The sequence below is a fragment of the Narcine bancroftii genome, chromosome 1, assembly GCF_036971445.1.
Source record: "Narcine bancroftii isolate sNarBan1 chromosome 1, sNarBan1.hap1, whole genome shotgun sequence".
Classification (NCBI taxonomy): Eukaryota; Metazoa; Chordata; class Chondrichthyes; order Torpediniformes; family Narcinidae; genus Narcine; species Narcine bancroftii.
This window is the reverse complement of record NC_091469.1, coordinates 409,542,179-409,563,738: the sequence shown is the minus strand read 5'-3', so window position 1 is coordinate 409,563,738 and position 21,560 is coordinate 409,542,179. Positions and strand designations below refer to the sequence as shown.

At 42.5% G+C, this 21,560-nt stretch overlaps 1 protein-coding gene across 18 annotated transcripts in view; it reads left to right on the top strand.

Annotated features, from left to right (window-relative positions):
• The window catches only part of LOC138751529 (alpha-1,6-mannosylglycoprotein 6-beta-N-acetylglucosaminyltransferase A-like), a 128,705-nt gene that overhangs the window by 81,159 nt on the left and 25,986 nt on the right, over positions 1–21,560 (top strand). For all 18 annotated transcript variants that reach the window (XM_069913906.1, XM_069913899.1, XM_069913910.1 and 15 more), the window contains 4 exons: positions 7,419–7,552; positions 14,259–14,392; positions 17,741–17,890; positions 19,534–19,680. In XM_069913906.1, coding sequence (XP_069770007.1) covers positions 7,419–7,552; positions 14,259–14,392; positions 17,741–17,890; positions 19,534–19,680 — 565 coding nt within the window. The remainder of the gene's footprint in view (positions 1–7,418; positions 7,553–14,258; positions 14,393–17,740; positions 17,891–19,533; positions 19,681–21,560) is intronic.

Here is a 21,560-nt window from a genome sequence, read left to right as displayed (position 1 = left end):
GGCTCACCCCTACCAACACCTTACGAAGGACCATATAAAGTACTACGAAGCTCCAGGACAAAATGCATCTTAGACATTGGGGGAACAACCTCAAACATTCACAGTGGACTGGTTAAAATCTGTACACATTGACTTAGAATGGCCTGTGCCACACCCAACGGTTTCATGGTGTGGCTGGCTGCCAAAGACAAATGAACTGGTCCTTTCTGAGCCGGTTCTGAGGGGGAGGAGGTGCCATGTAGCAGCGAACTGGCTGCTGAACATCATGATGTCACAACACGGTGACGTCATCGTGGTGCGTGGCTCAGGGTTTTTAAAAAGGCTGCACGGGTCAGGAAAGAAAACTGTTTTGTTTGAACTTCCTTTCAACTGCGAATTGTTACTCTCTCCTTTCGAATTGCCCACTGTATCATCCAGTGACCCCATTAGCGTTCAAAACTTGAGTTTAAACATTTTAGGAATGGAATGAGATTACTGAAAGTAATTGCATTACGTTGTAGGGAAAACTGATAATAAAAAGACACTTGTCTATGGTTATTGCCACTGGTTTTCAAAAGAAATCATGAGGTCTTTACTTATAATGCCCTTCCATACATAACCATCTTGTTCCCCAGTATCTCCAACAATGAAAACAATAAATTATAAAGTGATAAAGTAACTTTCTATCTCCTATGACATGCTGAGTATTGACACTGTGTGTTGTCTGTCAACTGGAGAGGTGCATTGAATAAAAAGAAATTACAATATTGGAAAGTATTCTCTGGTAAATTTTGGATAATCAAATTCATTCATCAGTTTTTATTGATCCAGAGCTGTCTGATTGGTAGTGCTATCACGTGCAAGTTTGAAGAAAGGGCTCAGGCCCAAAACTTTGGGCATATATCTTCACCTCCTATGGACCCTGCAAAACCTGTTGAGCTTGCCCAGCATTTTTGTGTTTTTACTACAATCACTGCATCGGCAAACTTTTGGGTTTCACTCCTTTTACTCATCATTTTTAGACAGTTGCCCAACCCTAGTTCCCACTGCTGAGCCAGAATTGTGTAATGCCAATGAATAAACTGGAAGAAATATGGAAGAAGGAGCAGCTCCTGTATCCCTCCACATTTTGCCCCTTTTTATGTAATCCACTACTGTGGTGTCATCAACAAATTTGTAGATGGTGGTGTTATCATACTTAGCTACATAGTCATAGGTGTAAAATGAGCAGACCAGATACTGAGGCCCAAGTCTTGGAGTTTGGTGATCAGTTTGAACATCAATGTCATAGCCAATCTGTTGTTCTCTCTGCAACCACCAGCAGTGGTCATTGCGGTGGTTCCATGGGAATCAATAGGGTCATTAGACAATAATTACCATATCTCCTATCTCTCTGTTTTGCAGCAGGAAAGCAACTTCACTAACAGAAAGGTAGTTAGTACCACCCCCCTCATTTTAAATGACCTGTACAAAAGTCCCCTGTTCTCCTGTCCCTGCCCTGAACAGCAGTTCTCATTGCTGCTGGTGCCATCCTGGCCAGTCACTCTTGCTGGTGACATCAAGTGCTTCAGTGATACAGCTAAATAGCCCCGTAGCATCAACAATAAATAGGGGATATTACATTCAATGCTCTAATAGAAGGGATAAAAAATGTCATGCTATGAATACTGCATCTTCTACTGATGGCACTCATGTCAAAGCATCCCAATTTATGGTGTGACAGATTGTTATATTTTATATTCTAAATAGATATGTTTTAAAGGAGATAAATGGTAGCAGTTTTTTTTAGTGTAGGGTACATACAAACACTTCAAAACAGATCTCATTTAAAATGCCAGAGCTCTGCTCAAGCCAGACAGTCCAGGCTCCGGGTGCCTTTGCAAAAACTTTGATGAATGCCTGCAAGGACTTCACAAGTAGGTGTTAATTGGACATACTGTGGAGTAATGGATTATTATTTTGGAAAGCAACAGATGAATGAACTCGGAAGATTAGGTCCAGTGCCGTAGTCTGTCTGAGTGAAGTTTGCTGTTTTAAGAGGGTCATGTGGTTTTCTCTGAGTGTGTGAGAGAGAGAATTCAGTTCTACTGTTCAGCAGCAGCAGCTAGGACTGGAACAGGACAAGCTGGCAAACTTGTAAAAAAAAAACTAATTTGAAGATGGATTGTGAATTCTTAGTTCAGCCTGGTCAAAACCCTTGTGGTCCATACAAGAGGAGATGGCTGGCTGCAAAATGTTTCACTTGAAATAAAGGAAATAAAAAGGAACTCTGTGGTGACCTGAAAGAAAGGTTATCATCTGGAAAACCCTGATTGGGACAAGTTTCTTCGGCAAGACACTGAAGTGGCTGTTGAGAAGGAATCAGTTGTGGGTGTCCAACGAGCAACAAATCTCTCTCTGTAAACCAACAAGAACCTTCCTGAGGGCTAACCATTTACCTTTCAAGCACTAAAGCCTAGTTAACTTTATAAATGTTAAATTCTGTGCACAGTATAAGAATTGCCTGCAACCAGTGAACTTGGAGGAATGAGAAGTGAGATTGGACTGTGAATCAAAGAAATGTTCTGAACTTGCACACACACTACATACACATGCGCTTAGAATTAGAAGGAGGTTGGGCCCTACCAGTTGCCCCAGTAATCACAAGGATAAAGACTGAGGGGAACAATAGGCTTTGTTGTACATAAGTCTTGAGCTGTCCCGGATCCAAGCTAGGGAAGTGCAGGGAAGGGAGAAGTGGCGACTTTTATGGCCTGGGTGCCAGGGGAGGGGTCCAGGTGAGTGTCATCAGGGGGTGGGCCAGCCTGAGCCTTTACCAGCCAATTAGTACATACAATCCATACCATCACATTCACCCCCTCTTTTTAAATGGAACTTCTCCCCCCCTCCCTTTTGACACAAGAGAGAAGGAAAAAAAAAGAAAAATTATCTAACTAGAGGTTTAGCTGCACCTGTGACTTCTTCCTTCTGTGGGACCACCGGGGGCAGGCGTGTCCATGCTCTGGTGTTTGGGAGGGGAACCAGTCCCGGGGGGGACAGGGAAGGGAACAGTCTGGGTCGGGGTGATGCTTGAAGGCTCCTGGGAGGAAGGGTGGTTTGATACCTCCCGGAGGACCAACTCCTGGAGAGGCTCAGCCTCCAGTATTGCACTCCCATATGGGGTGGCCTGCTCCATGGGATGGGCTGTGGCAGGCAGGGCGGTTTCAGGATCCCCAGCCCTCGCCAGGTCTCGGATAGGCACAGTGTCCTTGTGGCCATCAGGATACCTCAAATGCGTATTGCGGGTTGACGTGTATGAGGTGTACCATTTCCACCAGTGGATCTGTCTTATGGCCCCTCGCATGTCTCCGTGGGGTTACCAGCCAAGGAAAAATGGAGGCATCATTTGCCGATCTCCAAGGGAAAGCAAACAAATGTTCATGCGGGGATGGTGTTAGTTACGGTGCACAGGAGTGATCGGATGGCATGAAGTACTTCAGGCAAAACATCCTGCCAGAGGGACACCGGCATGTGTTTGGACCCAAGGGCCAGGAGCACCACCTTCCAGACAGTGGTGTCCTCCCTTTCCACCTGGCCATTACCCCTGAAGTTATAGATGATGGTCCTGTTGGGGGCTATGCCTCTGGCCAGGAAGTACTGTCGCAGTTCCTCACTCATGAACGAGGTCCCCCGATCACTGTGGATGTACTTGGGGTATCCGAACAGGGTGAAGATACTGAGCAGTACCTTGATTACCGTCGTTGAGGTCATATCCGGGCAGGGAATAGCAGAGGAGAACCTGGAGAACTCGTCCACCACCATTAGAAAGTAGGCATTCCTATTTGTAGTGGCTAGGGGGCCCTTGAGATTGACACTGAGCCATTCAAAAGGGCATGTGGCCTTAATGAGATGTGCCTTTTCAGGCCGGTAGAACTGCAGCTTACATTCAGCACAGATCTGGCAGCGTCTGGTCGTGGACCAGATATCCTCAACGGAGTACGGAAGGTTCCGATTCTTGACAAAGTGGTATAACCTTGTGACTCCAGGGTGGCACAAACTGTCATAGAGGGTCTGGAGACAGTCAAGATATGCGCTGGCACACGTCCCCAGGATAGGGCGTCTGGGGGATCGTTGAGTTTACCTGGTTGGTACAAGATGTCACAATTATAGGTGGAGAACTCGATCCTCCACCTAAGAGTCTTGTCATTCTTGATTTTACCCCGCTGTTTAGTATTAAACATGAAGGCCATGGCCCTCTAGTCTGCCAGCAGGGTAAACCACTTACTGGCCAGGTAACATCGCCAATGGCACACTGCTTCAATTATCGCTTGGGCCTCCTTCTCGACCGAGGAGTGACGTACCTCAGGACCATGCAGGATGCGGGAGAAAAATGCTACTGGGCTGCCTGCCTGGTTAAGAGTGGTAGCCAGTGCAAAATCGGAGGCATCACTCTCCACCTGAAAAGGGATGGACTCGTCCACGGCATCATCATGGTCTTTGCGATGTCTCATTGGATCTAGTAGAATGCAGCTTGGGCTTCCGCCGATAACAGGAAAGTTGTGGACTTAATCAGGGGGTGGGCTTTATCGGCATAATTGGGCACCCATTGTGCATAATAGGAAAACAGGTCCAGGCACCCCTTCAGCGCCTTTAGGGTGTTTGGGACTGGGAACTCCATAAGAGGTCGCATGCGGTCGGGGTCCAGGGTGATGACACCATGTTCCACAATGCAACTGAAAAAGGCCAGGCAGTCTGCGTTAAACATGCACTTGTCCTTATTGTACGTCAAGTTGAGAGACTTGGCCATACGTAAGAATTTTGCGAGGTTCGCGTCATGGTCCTGCTGGTCGTGGCCGGAGATGATGACATTGTCAAAATGCGGGAATGTCGCCATCAGCTTGTGCTCCTCCACCATCCAATCCATAACCCTCTGAAAAGCAGAGTCACCGTTAGTCACACTGAAAGGCACCCGCAGGAAGTGAAAAAGTCTGCCATCAGCCTCAAAACCCATGTAGAGCCGGTCGCTCAGGCGAAGGGGTAGTTGATGATGGGCTGACTTGAGGTCAATGGTCGAGAAGACTCTGTATTGTGTGACCTTATTGACCACTTCGTCTAACCGGGGTAGAGGGTACACATCCAACTGGATGGTTGATGGTTTGACTATAATCAATCACCATCCGGGTCTTGCCCACCCCTCTGACCAAGAGGGCCTGCGCCCTCTAGGAGCTGGAGCTAGGGGCTATGATCCCCTCTGCCAAGAGTCGCTGAACCTCAGCCCGGCTGAATGCCATATCCTCAGTGCTATAGCGCCTACTCTTGGTGACGATAGGTTTACAGTCTGGGTGCAGTTTGCAAATAGCGATGGAGGGGCCACCTACAGGTCACTGCTAGAGGCTGGGTGCTTGATTGGTGGGGTGGGGGGGGGGCAGTGGTCCATAAGCTGCATGTTGTAAATGGTGAGCAGTGGTTTGGGGCCCTTGAACTCCATCGTCATGCTTCTGAACTGACTCTGGAAGTTGGGGCCGAGGAGGATCGGCGCACAAAGCTGGGGCATGACCAACAACAAAAAAATATCATAACACTACCCTCCTACCATCAGAGATGCACACAGTACCCTGGGATACAAGTCTGCTGGTCTCTCACCGCCGTTGACACCGATCCAGTCATCGGCCAAATGGGGATCGGGAGTCTACGGGCCACCTCGGAGTGGATAAAACTTTTGGTACTGCCACTATCAAAGAAGCCATTCGATTTGTGCCTATTCACCTCAATCTTCATCATGGAGTTCATGATCGGCTGAGGGCTGGCTTGGTCCAAGGTGATCGATGCCAGGATGGGTGCGTCATCTTCATCGTCGGTGGGGAGGCCCAATGTCCAAGATGGTGTCCTCCATGTTGACCACGCTGTGAAGAAGATGAAAGTGACATCGTCAGGGCCGGAAGTGATGTCACTGGTGAGAGTTGCCACTGTGTAGAGGATGGAGGCAGGAGCAGGTAAAATGGTGCACACCTTGCCGCGTACGCAGTCGGCACTGGAAGCTCCTCAGCCGTACATGGCGTGCTGCTTTGCGATGGGACTCTGGACCTGCAGACACGTTGATAGTGGCCCTTTGTCCCACAGCCCGAGCAAGTAGCTCCTTTCGCGGGGCAGAGATGTTGTGGATGTTGTCATGCCTGCCCACAGAAATTGCACCTCAAGGATCCCGGCGCTACTTCAGCCACAGTCAGGATAGCCATCCCTGATGCCGACTCCCAGGATGGTGGCCCTCATGGCAGCACGTACTGGGTAGGCCCGGTTCTGCCCACAATTGACTCCATGTGGCGTTGAGCTGAGTCCAAAGTCCTGGCCAGTTGGATCACCCATTTCAATGGGAGTTGATCCTCCTTGAGGAGACTTTATCGAATATAGTCTGACCTAAACCCCAACACGCAAGCATCCCGAACCAGGTCTTTTATGCACTGGGCACCCAGCACAGGGACCGTGGGGTTCCCCAAACAGTCTTCCCAGTGTGATCAGGGCTTGGACTAACTCTTCTACCCTCTGGCTGACTTTTGCCTGTAGCGCTTTCAGCCTCTTCTCATCCAAGTCGACCACTCTAGCAGCGACCACCAGAAAGTTGTTGAAGCAATTGATCCACTGCTCGAAGAGTTCTGATGCACCCGGGACTTGGGGATCAACCTCTAGCCGATCAGGGTGCACCAACCTCTCCATTACCGTCGTTGAGGTCATATCCGGGCAAGGAATAGCAGAGGAGAACCTGGAGAACTCGTCCACCACCATCAGAAAGTAGGCATTCCTATTTGTAGTGGGTATATTAAAATTTTATGTTCAATAAATTGTTGGGCACTACCAGTTTCCCCAATAATCACAAGGACAAAGACTGAGGGGAACAATAGGCTTTATTGTACATAAGACTTGAGCTGGTCCAGATGCAAGTGCAGGGAAGGGAGATGTGGCCCGACCTTTATGGCCTGGGTGCCAGGGGAGGAGTCCAAGTGAGAGTGTCATCAGGGGGCAGGCCAGCCCAAGCCTTTGTACATACAATCCATACCATTACAAGTAATAAGTCAAAGTTTGATCCTGTTTTCGTGTTTAAAGATAATTAAAATAAACTTTTGTTTAAGTAACCATTTGTCTTGGTGAATTTGGTGTTTTGGGGTTCTTGGGCTCAAAACAATGGATAATGTCACAATCTTCTGCTTAGACCAACTGTGTCAGTCTACAGATTAAGGAGAACAAGCTGACCTCAGGGGCCAGTGGGAGTTTCAGCAGAAGCAAGGCCATGTTTTTCGGCATTGCAGGAAAAGAAGACAGTGTTAAATTTAATAAAATGTTTCTAAAAAGTTGAAATTGTCTTTAGGTCAGAATTAGACAGCTTGGTTTACTTTTGAACTGACAAGTAATATGGCTTTTTATTCCATGTTACTATTTTAATTTTTGTTTCTCTCATCCTTTCTCAGATGCTTGTTGAGGGTTCTTGACTCTTTTGGAACTGAGCCTGAATTTAATCATGCTGAATATGCCAAGATAAAAAACCATGAGTCCCCTTGGGGCAAACTCAATCTATTTCCAAAGCAGTTTTACAACATGTTCCGTAAGTAAATAAACAGAAATCCACCATATATTAAGTCAACTTTGCATAAAATACTGGGATAAAAGTAAAAACACAAGACTAGAGAAACTCAGCAGGTCAAATAGTACAGTTAGGGTTACCTTGAGCCCTTCATCAAGGTATGAGCAAAATGTAAGCAGATGCCTGATTAAAATGGTGGGGGGTGGGGTAGGAAGGGGGAGGAGCACGGCCCCACAGGCACAAGATAATAAATGGAAAGAATGGAGGGCACATCAGCAAAATGGGGAGTGGGAGGTATGGCTCTGCCAATGGAGAGCTGGAGGAAAAAAAGACACGGAGTGGTCGAGCACAAACCAGAGAAATCGATGTTGTTAATGTCAGCCTGAATGTAAAAAAATAAGTCGCGGAAAATGCAACAAAATAAATTAAGCGAACAACAGCTTCTTTATTTAACCCTTTGTAATGCTAGCAGGAGTGAGGGGATTCCAGAAAGAGTTCAGTGACTCGTTCTCTACTCTGAGCCCCAAACACTCAAAGTATAGGAATGTTCACCATACATTCATATTCCTTTTGGGAAGGGTGTTCATGAAACCCTTACAAGTTTCTCACAAGTTACACACACCTGGCAAATTTGTGTTTACAATAATAGTTACCCTGTGATGTCTAGAATTACCTGGGAAGGTCAGAGTCCCTATCCCAAGACATATTGACATTCTTGTGGATAAGCTACTATCTCACTTTAGCACAGATGTTAAGAAGCAATTATGTTTCCACCAACTTGCAAGTAGCTATTGTATCCTTACCTAATCCATTAACCCTTTGTTAAGCATATTTGTTATACTTATTCTTTGACAATGTTAATGCCATCCAGTTGTAGAGTGCTTAGATGGAATATGAAGTGTTGCTCCTCTAACAATTTCCTCATATCTAGATGAAGGGCTCAAGCCCAAAGTGTTTTGTACCTTTATATTTATTATATAAAGTACACTATTTGACCTACTGTATTTCTCCAGCATTGTGTTTTTATTTCAATCAGTCTGCAAAATACTGAGAAACTTTATCAATTTCTTATATTGCATTGCACAAATAATGAAAGCTATATGTTATACTCATTTTTCATTATCTCTACAAAAATATAGTTGGAATAATTTTAAAATCTGTTTAATAAAATTAGATTATTTATTTAATGCATCTGGGTTTTGGATCCATGGTATGTCTCAAAATCAAAAGATTGAGATGTTAGTGTTTAGGTTTGGAAAGGAAATGGCACCCTGGCTTTGAAATAGTGCAGCGAGGTATTTCTGTAATGTGTCTGCACATGTATGGATGAAATGCACAACAGACTCCGTCATCTCTGTCATCTCAAAGCTGATCCCTGTGATTCAATGGAAAAAAAATCTCCATACCCAAAGCAGCCCAAATCAACCACAGCTGTACCCTGTTCTAATCAAAATACAATGCTTTGTTTTGTTACTGAACACACGTGAGAAACACTTAAATATTGGATGCATTTAAAAAATTGTGAATCTAATGTTTTGAGTTAGATTTTTAACTTTCTGACCTGCTGGGAACAATGATTAGAAGAAATGTTCCCCAGTGGGCAGGAACCCATATTATTTTCCAATCATTTAATTTGGCATACCTTTAACTCACTAGCTTTGTCAGTGTACAAGTTCCAGGATTACTATCTAATTCAGGGCAGCTCAGTTAGCGTTGCACTAAGCGCAAAGCCACTACAGTGGCAGCGACTCAGGTTTGAATCTGGCACTGTCTGTAAGCAGTTTGGAGCTTCTCCCCATGACCTAAGTGGGTTTGCTCTGGGTGCTTCAATTTCCTCCTACCCTCAAAAATGAATGGAGTTGGTAGGTTAATTAGGTGTAATTCAGAGGGACAGGTTTCATGGGCCAGAAGGGCCTTCTACCATGCTGTATCATTAAACTTTACGTTTTAAAAAAAAGCAAGAACAAGTGTGAAAGTAATATGCACACACCAACTTCAGTTTGAATATTTAAAAGCACATTGCAAGCATTACATTTAATCAACTTCAATTCCCCTCATTGAAATTGGGGAGAAGAAAATGGACAGTGAACATGCCATGATTGCTCAGCTAATGACTTGTTGGAATTAAGCCAAGGGCAAAAGTGTGTCCAGCAAAATTTTCTTAGATCAGCCATGATCGTATTGAATGGCGGAGCAGGCTCGATGGGCCATTTTTGGCCTACTCCTGTTCCTACTTCCTATGTTCCTATGTCTAAAATGAGAGCTCAGGACCATAGTGTCAATTAGCAGATGAGGCAGGCAAGTGACTGAAGTGTTAGTTGGGAAACAAAGGTCAGTGAGGTCGTTTTCAAGTCTAGCAAGTGGAAGACTTTTAAAAGAGAGGTGATGAAAGTTCAGGGAGGGGAAAACAGGCCCTTAAGCCCAACTCACCCATGTCAACCAGAATTTCCCACCCACACAAGCCTGTGTCTGGTCCATAATTCCTCTAAACTATCCTATCCATGTACCTGTCCAAATGTTTCTTAAACATTGCAATAATACCTGCCTCAACTACCTCATCTGACAGCTGGTTCCAGACATTCATCATCTTCTTGTGTAAAAATTGTTATCTCTCAGGTTCCCATTAAATATTTCCTCCCTCCCATTAAACCTCTCCTCTGGGTACTGATATCCAAAATCTGGCAAAAAGATGATGCGTTCACCCAATCTATTCCTCTCATGATTTTGTAAGCCTCCATGAGATCATCCCAAATACTCATGCACTTCAAGGAATAAAACCCAAACCTGCTCAAACTCTTGCTGAAGTTCATCTCTTCAAATCCTGGCAACATCCTTGTAAATGTACTTTTTCCAACTTGACACATCTTTCCTGTAGTCTGCTCGTCTATAGTCTACATCCTTCCTATAGTCTGCTAGCCAAAGCTTCCTCTCTAGCTTCCCACATTGCCCTTGGATATATCTGATCAAACCCAGGAGATTTGTCTATCTTCATATACTATTGAGACTCTATTTAAGAAAACAAAAAGGGATACATGTCAGTATAGGCAGATGGGATCAAGAGAGTTCTTTGGGGAGTATAGGAGATGCAGTTTACTTGAGGGAAATCACAAGGAGTAAGAGACAACATGAGATAGCTCTGGCAGATCAGGTAAAGAAGAATCTACAGAGATTCTTCAAGTATATCAAGGACAAAGGAGCAACTAAGGTCCTAACAAGCATATTTGTGCATGGAAATACAAGAGGCATGAAATATCTGTATTTACTGTGGAAAAAGGGCAAAAGGGTGAAAAATGTTGTGTCTTTAATAAAGAGTGCAAGAAAAAGTCTGGGACTACAAACCAGTGATCCTAACATCAGCAGTGAATAAGTTATTGGAGAAAATTCTGAGAGATAGAATTGACCAATGTTTAGAAAGCCAAAGGCTGCTTTTGTGTATGGGAAATTATGCCTCATTAATTTCTTCAAGTCCTGGAAGAGGTGACCAAGAAGATTGAGGGCAGGGCAGCTGGCATTGTTTACATGGACTTTACCAACATCGTCAACAAGGAACCACATGATAGACTGGTCTAAAAGGTTAGATTACCTGGGATCCAGGGGAGCTAGCTGATTGATACAAAATTGGTTTCATGGTTGGAGTTGAGGTTGATACTGGAGAGTTATTTTCATGATGGAGGCTTGTCACCAATGGGGTGCCACAGGACTAGCACTGGGTCCATTGTAGTTAATCAGTTAATAGTCTACATGAGAGTTTAGGTTGCATGGTTAGTAAGCATGATGAAAACTCTAAAAGTGGTGGTATAGTGGACAGTGAGGAAGGTGATCTAAAGCCACATTCATGTGGCCACAATACCTGACTGTAAAGCCGCCTATTGTACTCCTATGCAGCTGTCAAGTGGCCTTCTGAAAGTGGAGGACCTGGCCAGGAGGTTTACCTACCTAACCCTTCTCCTGTAGATATATCCTGCTCTGAGAATCCCCCATTACACCTGAAAGCAGCACCAGGCAAAGCTGCTAGTAGCTTTCAGGTGCCTAGCAGTGGGTGGGCTGATGACAAATCAGCTGGCGACCTAACTCCCCGCTGCCTGACAGTCCCCCGGCATGGGACCACGGGGGCTGGAGCGGCAGGCGTGGGACTACGGGGCTGGAGCGGCTGACGTGGGACTACGGGGCTGGAGCGGCTGACGTGGGACCCAGCCCCGCAGTTCCTGGCTGCCCCAGCCCCACAGTCCCCCACCGGATGCCCCAAGCCCGCAGTCCCACGCTGGGGGGCTTTCAGGCATCAGGGAGGCAAGCTGTCAGACGGCTGTCTCTGCCCGGACTCAGAAGCCGACGTCTGCTCTGCAGTACCTCTCCCCGCTTCAGACCTTTCAGGTGGCAGAACACCTCCTTCAGCACTGCCACCTGAACGTCCCTTCACAGGCACCCGCCGCCACTCTGGAGCCACATTCTCCAGGCAATTCCACCTGAAAGTGGCTTAAGATTATAATGGAATCTTTTATCAGCTGAGTCAGTGGGCCAAGGAATGGCAGATAAAATTTAATTTGTATACGTGTGAGGTGAGGTATTTTGATAGGTCAAACTAGGACTGAACTTGTGCAGGAAATGGTAGGACCTTGGGTAACAGTAGAATAGAGAGGCCAAGGGGTGCAGGTACATTGAGGTAAACAAGAAAATCAGTAGATGCTGGGGTCTAGTACAGTACACATGAGTACTGGAGAAACTCAGCAGATCATGCAGTGTCCATAGGAAGTAAAAGACAATTGATGTTTTTGGCCTTGGTGCTCCTATAGAAGAACTCAGGCCTGAAACATTGACTGCTTTTTGCTTTCTATGGATGCTGTTTGACCTTCTGAGTTTCTCCAGCACTTTAGTGTACAGTACAGGTACATAGTTCTCTGAAAGTGGAAACACAGGTGGACAGGGTGGTGAAGAAGGCATTTGGCATGCTTGCTTTCATCAGTCAGAATAGCTAATACTTGAGTTGGGATGTAATATTGTAAATGTACAAAATGTGGATGAGGCCACAGTTAGAAGGAGGTGTGCAGTTCTGTCACCTTGCTATAGAAAGAATGTCAATAAACTTGTTAGAATGTGAAAAAAGTTTTGTAAGGATGTTATTGTAAATGATGGTCTTAAGTTATAGGGAGTGACATGGTGGACTAGGACTTTTTTCCCTGGTGAATAAATGACTGAGGGGTGACCTTTCAGTGGTGTACAAATTCATCACGTGCAGATAAGGTGAATAATCAGTGTTTTCCCCCAGAATCAGAGAATTTAAAATTAGAAGTCATAGATTTAAGGTGAGGGGAGAACTGAGTAGAAAGTTTTAACTCTGAGGGTGGTGGGTATATGAACCTGCGAGAGGAAGTGATAGAGGTGTGCATAATTATGAACGTTAAAAGATATTTGGATGAGTTAATTTTTAGAGGGATATGAGCCAAATGTGGTCAAATGGGACCAGCTGAAATGGACAACTTGGTCAACATGGATGGGTTGGGCTTGTTCCCACTGAGTGACTTCTCTTTGATTCTATAATGATCCACATCTGTCCATGATTTCATTGCCAATCTGAAGTTTCTATGAATCATAGAAATCCATGCTGCCTAGATCAATTCCCAAAAAATCATCCAGATTCCTTAAAACATAATGAGCAAAATTTAAACTGCCAAGTCCTGCAGGTTTTTTTTAATAGTCGCAGCCTAACAGACAGATAAGAACAGTAAAAGGCCTTCGACAGCAGTAAGCCACCAAAGGCCATGAAAGCAGTTGTGCAGTGGACAGCCTCTGCTGTCATCACTCTTGGCCCACAGGGCCACAGAGCAGAGGCCCATCGTGCCCTGGAATCCATTGGTGATGTAGCAATTAAGTGTGAGAAACAATGGCAAATCAAGTATTTCAGCAGATTGGATTGGTCATCAGCTGAAGCAATGGAAATACAGGTGGTCCCCAACTTGCGGCCTAAGGAACTTATGACCATCTGTACATACGAGCGAAAAGAAATACTGTACAAATATTTAAAAATAAAGAAAAAAATATTGTAAATATGAAAATTATACATTAGGTCCCAGGGATCCAGTGGTTATTTATTTTGATGGACCCACATGGTGGCAGCCACAGGCCAGGAGGGCACACTCTGATGCCACCGAATGTGTTCTATTTTTGGGATACGAAGGTGGTGGCAGATCTAGTGTTAGAGGGGGAGGTGAGCTCAGGCCAGGTGACAGTGGTGGTGGACAACAGGTCCTTCTTTCCAGTGCCGGTGGGGTTGGGCCATGGACGAAATGCTGCGAGTCCAGTTTAAGAATGAGTTGGCCCAGAGTAACATATGTCTGACTTGAGTCCATTTTGAGATCCGACCAGTCGGTTGGAATGGAACTCGGACATATGTTGGGAACCATCTGAAAAAGCCAGAACATAATTTCAACTGTAATTGGGACATCAGTTGTAATTAATAATGAGAGGAATTAGGGGAAATGGGGAGAAGGCAGGTAGGTGGTTAGGTCATAAATTAGATCAGCCATGATCTAATTGAATGGCAGAGCAGGCTCGATGGGCCATTTTTGGCCCACTCCTGTTCCTCCTTCCTATGTTCCTATGATACACTCATTGCTCAACCAGGCAGATGACACGAGAGCTAAGAGTTTTTCGGTCCTCTCTGATAACTATTTTGTTGAGCAGCCAATGTGCTATTAACCAGTAAATAATTTATTTTCCGATATATTTGCAGCACATACACCTGATAATAGTTTTTTGGGCTTTGTTGTGGAGGAGTATTTTAACAAAAATCATACTGTTTTCCTCAATACAATCTCAAGAACTAACAAAGCCCTGGTTTATGGAAAACTGGCAGAATATTGGAAGGTATGTACTTTTATTGTATTTTCATTCTCTTTAGCTATTGCCATATTTTAATTGTATTACGCTGAAAAAGTAACCCATCCCCAAAATAGATTTAGTTAATAAATGAAGCAGGATTGGGAGTAATAGCTCATATCTCGCAGATTAGTTACTTCCCATCTCACAAATGAAGAGCACACTTTTCCTTGTGGAATTTGTAGGCATGCCAAAAATAAGACAGAAGTACGTAGGAGTTTCTGCTCTTTTGGTGTGCGGTGTGTGATGTTTGCTGCCAGTCAGACAACCAGCAAAAATTAGGAACATGGTTAAAAAAAAACTAAGGAAAATCATTACTGTGGCATTTGGCCTAGTTCATATATTTAAAAACACTCCACCCATAGCTGAAGGGGTAGTTGCCTGCAAAGATTGAAATTGCTACATCTTCACTGCCATAAGGCATAGAAGAAGTGCCAAAGTTTTGAAAAATCTGCCCACTGCAGCCCTGGAGCAGCCAGTGGAAAGGCTACCATGGAAATGTGGGGTATCGGTGGTAGAGACAAGTGCCCTCAATGTGTCAGCCCAGTAAATCCCCACCCTCTCATTCCACATCTATCACTATTGTCACCTCCACCATTACCTACACAGATTATGCCCCATGCCAAAATTAGTGTCTCATCACTGTAAGGCACTGCTTTAGCATGCTGGCAGAGATCACAGCTTGTATCTTCACAGAGAATAGTAAATTAGTTAGAAATTATGGATACCCACTAATGTCATGAGAAATAAGCTCTTGAATAGTGTTCCAGGAAACCCAGGTTCAAGCTTGGCACACAGCTTTTCTCTGTATGGAGACTATATGGCAGCACTAACAATGTGGGTTAACTCCCACATCCCAAACATTTGTGAATTGGCAGTTTAATTGGCTAATTAAATTGCCAGGAGACTGGGAATATGTTAGTTAAGATGGAAATTGAATATTGAAAATGTTTCCATACTGAATGACAATAATAAAAAATTAAGCCAACAAATGAAGAGTACAATTCATTGATTGAAGAGTGGGCCACTTTAACATCATGCCTCCTTGCTGACTTAATGTGTGGTTTCTTCCCTATTTTGCCTATCTACAGCAAATTTGTAGATACTGTTGTTGCTGTACTGAGCCACACAATCATAGGTGTGAAACGAGTAGAGCAGGGGGCTAAGAATGCATCTCTGTGGTGCTCTGGTACTGATGAAGATTGTGTGAAGCATGAGAGTCTGTGTTGTAGTAAAAACAAAAATGCTGGAGGAACGCAGCCAGTCTTTTCAGTGTCCAAAAAAGTAGATATTATTGCCGATATTTCAGGCCTCAGCCTTTCATTAAGGAATAAGAAGATTGTGGAGGAGGTATTCATAACAATCTTCACTGATTGTGGTTTGTAGGAGAGGAAATCAAGGATCCAATTACACAGTGGGATGTTGAGTCCCAGGTCTTGGAGTTTCTAAGTAAAGATGATTGGAAATGTTTTAACCTTGACTTTAATGCCAACGAAGTGGGGCTGTGCAATGGTTGAGGATTTTTGAAACCTCTTAGATCTTTTACTTGTGAGAACATGTAGCTCTCTCCATGGTATGAAGATTATCCACTGCTCATACCTGCAATCCTGGTTGGACATTATTAGGTTTGCCTCTCATCTTTAACGAAATTTCTTGCTGGTCCATGTATTCTCTTATGTACACCTTTTGAACATCATAATAATGAGAGAGAGAGAGAGAGAGACACCAGGTTATGAGATTACATATTATGATAGAATGAGTTATACAGCATGGCATGGATTGCCAGTTTTGAACTCTCAATCCTGTAATGAATCTTTGCCAACTGGAACTAGTGGAACTAGTGTAGAGTAGTTTAGTGGAGATTGTGATCTAATACCACAGGAAGATTGGTGAGGTCAAAATGATGCATGTTTATCTTTCCTGTTAGTTCGCTCGCCTTCTACCATGGTTCCAAGATTCATTTATTGTATATAATAGTACAAAACATATAATATTGCACAAACAGGTGCCATTAGTGTCACCCAGCAGTATGAGAGAGAGAAGTAAAGGAGAATCTATAGTGACTTCAATCCATTAAATAGTCACTTGAAGGCTGTGATGTGTTTCAATTATTTCCAATACAAGTCCAGGTATATTTAAATCCTTTATTTAACACGTAAATTGGTAACTATATTTGTAACATTCAATGAAATGACTATAACTAACATCAGCACTAAAGCCCCATGAATGCAGAGTTACATTTATTAAGATGGTCAAAGAAAGTTATGAGCATTTCACTCACCCTTCTCTATTTCGCCATACTTTTATAATCTAAATCTCCTGATGCGTGACATACACTACTATGCATGCTCCAACTGGCACTCTAATTCACAAACGCACTGTGCATGCTCCAGCCAGCACTCCACTACAGTAATGCACTGCACTTCCTCCAGCCAGCACTCCACTACAGTAATGCACTGCACATCCTCCAGGCAGCACTCCACTACAGTAATGCACTGCACATCCTCCAGGCAGCACTCCACTACAGTAATGCACTGCACATCCTCCAGCCAGCACTCTACTATAGTAATGCCCTGCGCATGTTGCTAGAACTCATGCATGTGCTCAAGGACAAAGATGGCCATGGAATGCTAAACAAACACACAGATGTCTTCCATGCTCATGACACCCAACAGGATTCCGTCCTAACAATATAAGTAAATAAATTAATCATTTTTTGCCCCTACAGAATCCCTTCAGAATTCCTTAGTGTCTATGAATTTGCCTCAAGCACTCCTGCAGCATATCCAACCACACAGACTCTTGTTTGATCCATCAGGAACCTGACCTCCAGATACAACCTCCATCACAATCAGAAGGTTTTCAGCACCCATGACCATTTGAAAGCTTGCACCCTTTGCACCCTCTGGAATCCAGTTCACTTACTTGGTTCCCATGAGCCAATCTCCAGCAGCCCGCAGCATGTGTGATCCCTTTGATAACAATTCCATCAGCCTGTGGGCCCCCCAACTGTGTGGGTCTCTCATCCACTTAGCCACTTGGTGGACCACCTCTGTGGTCATCATTATGTAGGATCATTTCCTCTGCTTCCATTTCTCAACTGACGGTGTTCTCACTAACTAGCCTGGACCCTTGAGTCATGGCCCCTAGATGAGATGACTCTGCAGCACATGGGCCATGATAGTGGACCAACATGGGGTTCTGTGACTCCAGACCCAAAAATGTGGTTATCTAAGTTCAGAGGCAATTGTTGAATTGCAGCATTATCGATGGTGTCCATATTTTGGGTGTTAATTTTTTTAAAATATCTTTTTATTGTGTCTCCTAATTTTACAGGATAAGCTACCTTTTCTGGATATTGTCAGAAAATATGCTGAGATTCATGGCACTTTTCATGAAAAAACTGATGTCCCTTTACCCAATTACATAATTAATCATGGAATTCTAAGTGGCCATGATCTTCAACTACTACTAAGAGAGTCTAAGGTTTGTAGCATGTATGTTGTAAAATAATCAATGATCACATTAATGGAAACTTAATATATTAAGATAATTTGTAGAACATTTAGGGGGTAAAAGGTAAGCAAATCCTGGAGATATTAACAAAAATAATAATAAACTCACTGCCTCTGGTTCCCTCCCACAACCCAAAGACATGGGTTAGTTGATTAACTGGTCACTCTTAGTTTCATGTAGTGTGTAGGTGAATGGCATGGAGAGTATAAAAAGTGGAATTAAAAGGTTGATTGATGCCTGATGCTGACTTTAATGGGGTGAAGGGCCTTTATTCTTCAATTACTCTATGACTTCTGTGGAAGATCAAAAGATCAAATATGAAAGCCTCAGATATTCATGTCTCTGAAAACATTAATGATAAATAGTCTAAAATGAAATACAAAAGGAAGTTTAACTCTGAGAGACTGGAATTGTTAGTGAACATTATCAATATTAATTGCTCAATATGTAATGTCTTAATAAGTATGTAAATATATTATTTTATGTTAAATTATGCAAAATAACCATGAAATTTCTGAAGATTGAGAAGTACAAATATGAAAAATTAGGTACTTTTAATAATTCAAGGCATCAAGTTTGCATGATTAAACAAAGCATTCAATTGGAGAAGGCAGTAATCAAAAAAAATCACAAAATTTGGGTACATTTGCAATGTGCATTTGACATTTGTCTAGGTAATGTCATTCTTGCTCTAAGCACCCATCACTTTTCCTGGTAGGAAGATTAGCAAATAAGATTTCTTGTAATTTCTGATCAGCTGATAAGAAATATACAATGCACAGATGGGCGTTCATGTGCGGAGACACTTGGAGAGATTAATGATTGTGGAAACTGCAGTTTTCCCTTCCAGCAGAGGGCAGGGTGGCCCATTTACACAGTTACCAATTTGAAGCTGCAAAAAAAAATGCTGGAAACCCTCAACAAGTTAGCAATGTCTGTGGAAAGAAAACTTGTGTTTTCATTTCTAGTACAAAACCCATTATCAGAGTTCAGTCAAATTTCTAAATAAATTTGTTATTCTATCAAATTTTTAAAAAATTATTTCAATACATATGAACTGTTTTAAATATCTCTAGTCAGCAAACTGAACAGACCATCAACAACCTTTGGGATGGGCCTACGTACCTGTTTCTTGTTGCTGCCTGTGGATCACCCTGTTTTGTGGGAGGTGTGGAGCAATGGATGGGAGGGTATTTAGACCCACGGGGCTGCAAAAAGAAAGCCACCCAATATAGATAGTGCAGCGAAAGTGAATGGTGGGTTGAATTCAGCACATTGGAATACTATGTTGTATGTTCCACATAATATCTTGAATTTCAAACACAATTGGTCAATGAGGCCTGGAGTCGGCAGAATGATTCCAAAGAAAATTCCTCATCAACTCTTTCCCATCTCCACCCAGCATCAATTATACCAATTCCACATCCTAAAAATAATATAATTTTTTACTGCAGAGCCTGAAAATGTTGCTTTTAGGGAAAATAATTGTCACTGGTGATTAAACTGTTTATTGCAGATTTAATTTGTGAAATATTGACTTTAGCCTTCAGGGTCTTGTGGAATTTCTTTATGAAGGCTTATTTTATTTATGAAATATTGACTTTATCTTTCAGGTTTTTGTGGGACTTGGATTTCCTTATGAGGGCCCTGCACCCTTAGAAGCAATAGCAAATGGCTGCATATTTTTGAATATACATTTTAATCCACCGAAGAGCAGGAAAAATACTATTTTCTTTCAGGGAAAACCAACATTCAGAGAGGTGCGTGGAATCAAATTTTAATTTGTTCAAGATCAAGTAGCTATTTTTTTAAGAAAATGAAGATAATTGTGAAACATTAACTATAGTGCCCACTGAAATTGTTTCCATGATTATTTTTCAACAGAAATTATGGAACATTGAATTTGGTTTTGTTAATCTCCTGAATCATTGCACATGGGTGGTTAATACACTCTGAATTATACAAAACAAACAATACCTCCATTTATGAAGGTGTTAACTTATGCTATGAAGGTATATTGCCTGCTGGAATCCTTAATTGCAATTATTACAATAATTATGCAAAAAAAAAATCCAGTGAAACCCGTATCTTATTGAATAATTTCATTATTAAATGTTGATTATAAAATATTAGCTAAAATATTAACAAATAGATTGGCAAACTATTTACCGAAATTAATATATATGGATCAATCTGGAAGGTTCGTAAATCTGCAGATAATGTAGCGAGGCTTCTTAGTTTGTTACATTTGGTTCAATAAAAAGGGAGACCTGAGTGTGGCAGTGACTTTGGATGCTGAAAATACATTTGATAGATTAGAATGGGATTTCCTCTTTAAAGTTTTAGAGAAATTTCAATTGGGTTCAAAGTTTATAGATTGGGTTAAACTGTTAAATCTAAATAGGTCATATGCATTAAATGGTAGGCTATTGAGATGTGCAGAGCAACAAAGGGATTTAGGAGTGATGGTAAATAGTACCCTCAAGGCTGATCTCAGGTAGATGGTGTGGTGAAGAAGGCATTTGGAATGTTGGCCTTCATAAATCGGAGTATTGAATTCAAGAGTAGGGAGGTTATGATGAAATTGTACAAGGCATTGGTGAGGCCAAATTTGGAGTACTGTGTACAGTTTTGGTCACCAAATTATAGGAAAGATATAAACAAAATCAAGAGAGTACAGAGAAGGTTCACGAGAATGTTGACAGGATTTCAAGGTTTGAGTTACAGGGAAAGGTTGTGCAAACTAGGGCTTTTTTCTCTGGAGCGTAGAAGATTGAGGGGGGACTTGATAGAGGTGTTTAAGATTTTAAAAGGGACAGACAGAGTAAATGTGGATAGGCTTTTTCAATTAAAAGTGGGGGAGATTCAAACTAGAGGCCATGGTTTAAGATTGAAGGGGGAAAATTATAAGGGGAACATGAGGGGAAATTTCTTTACGCAAAGGGTGGTAGGGATGTGGAATGAGCTTCCGGCAGACGTGGTTGAGGCGGGATCATTGGTTACATTTAAGGATAGACTGGATAGTTACACGGAGAGGAGAGGACTGGAGGGATATGGACTGGGTGCTGGTCAGTGGGACTAGGAGGGTGGGGATTTGTTACGGCATGGACTAGTAGGGCCAAACTGGCCTGTTCTGTGCTATAAGTGGTTATATGGTTATTTAAAAATCTATTGCAAAAGTAGTGACAAATGGATAGATTTTAACAACTTTTGAATTAACAAGACCAAGTAGACAAGATTGTCTATTGTCGCCAGCCTTGTTTGTTTTAGCAATAGAACTGTTAGCTGAATTAATAAGACAAGATTCAAATATTGTTGGTATTAAGGTGAAGCATGAAGAATATAAAATAAATTTATTTGCAAATGATGTTTTGATTTATTTAACAGGTCTTTAAATTTTTTTTGCAGCAACTTAAAATCGGGTTATAAAATTAGTTGGGACAAAAGTGAAATTATGTCTTTAGTTAATGGAGATTATCAGAAATGTAAGGAAGTAATTGAATCTAGATGGCCAGATCCTGGAATAAAATATTTAGTTATTCGTGTGGAATTAGATTTGACAAAATTATTTAAATTAAATGATTTATTTTTATTAAAGAAAATTAAAGAGTATTTGAAAAAAATTGAATATTTTACCTAT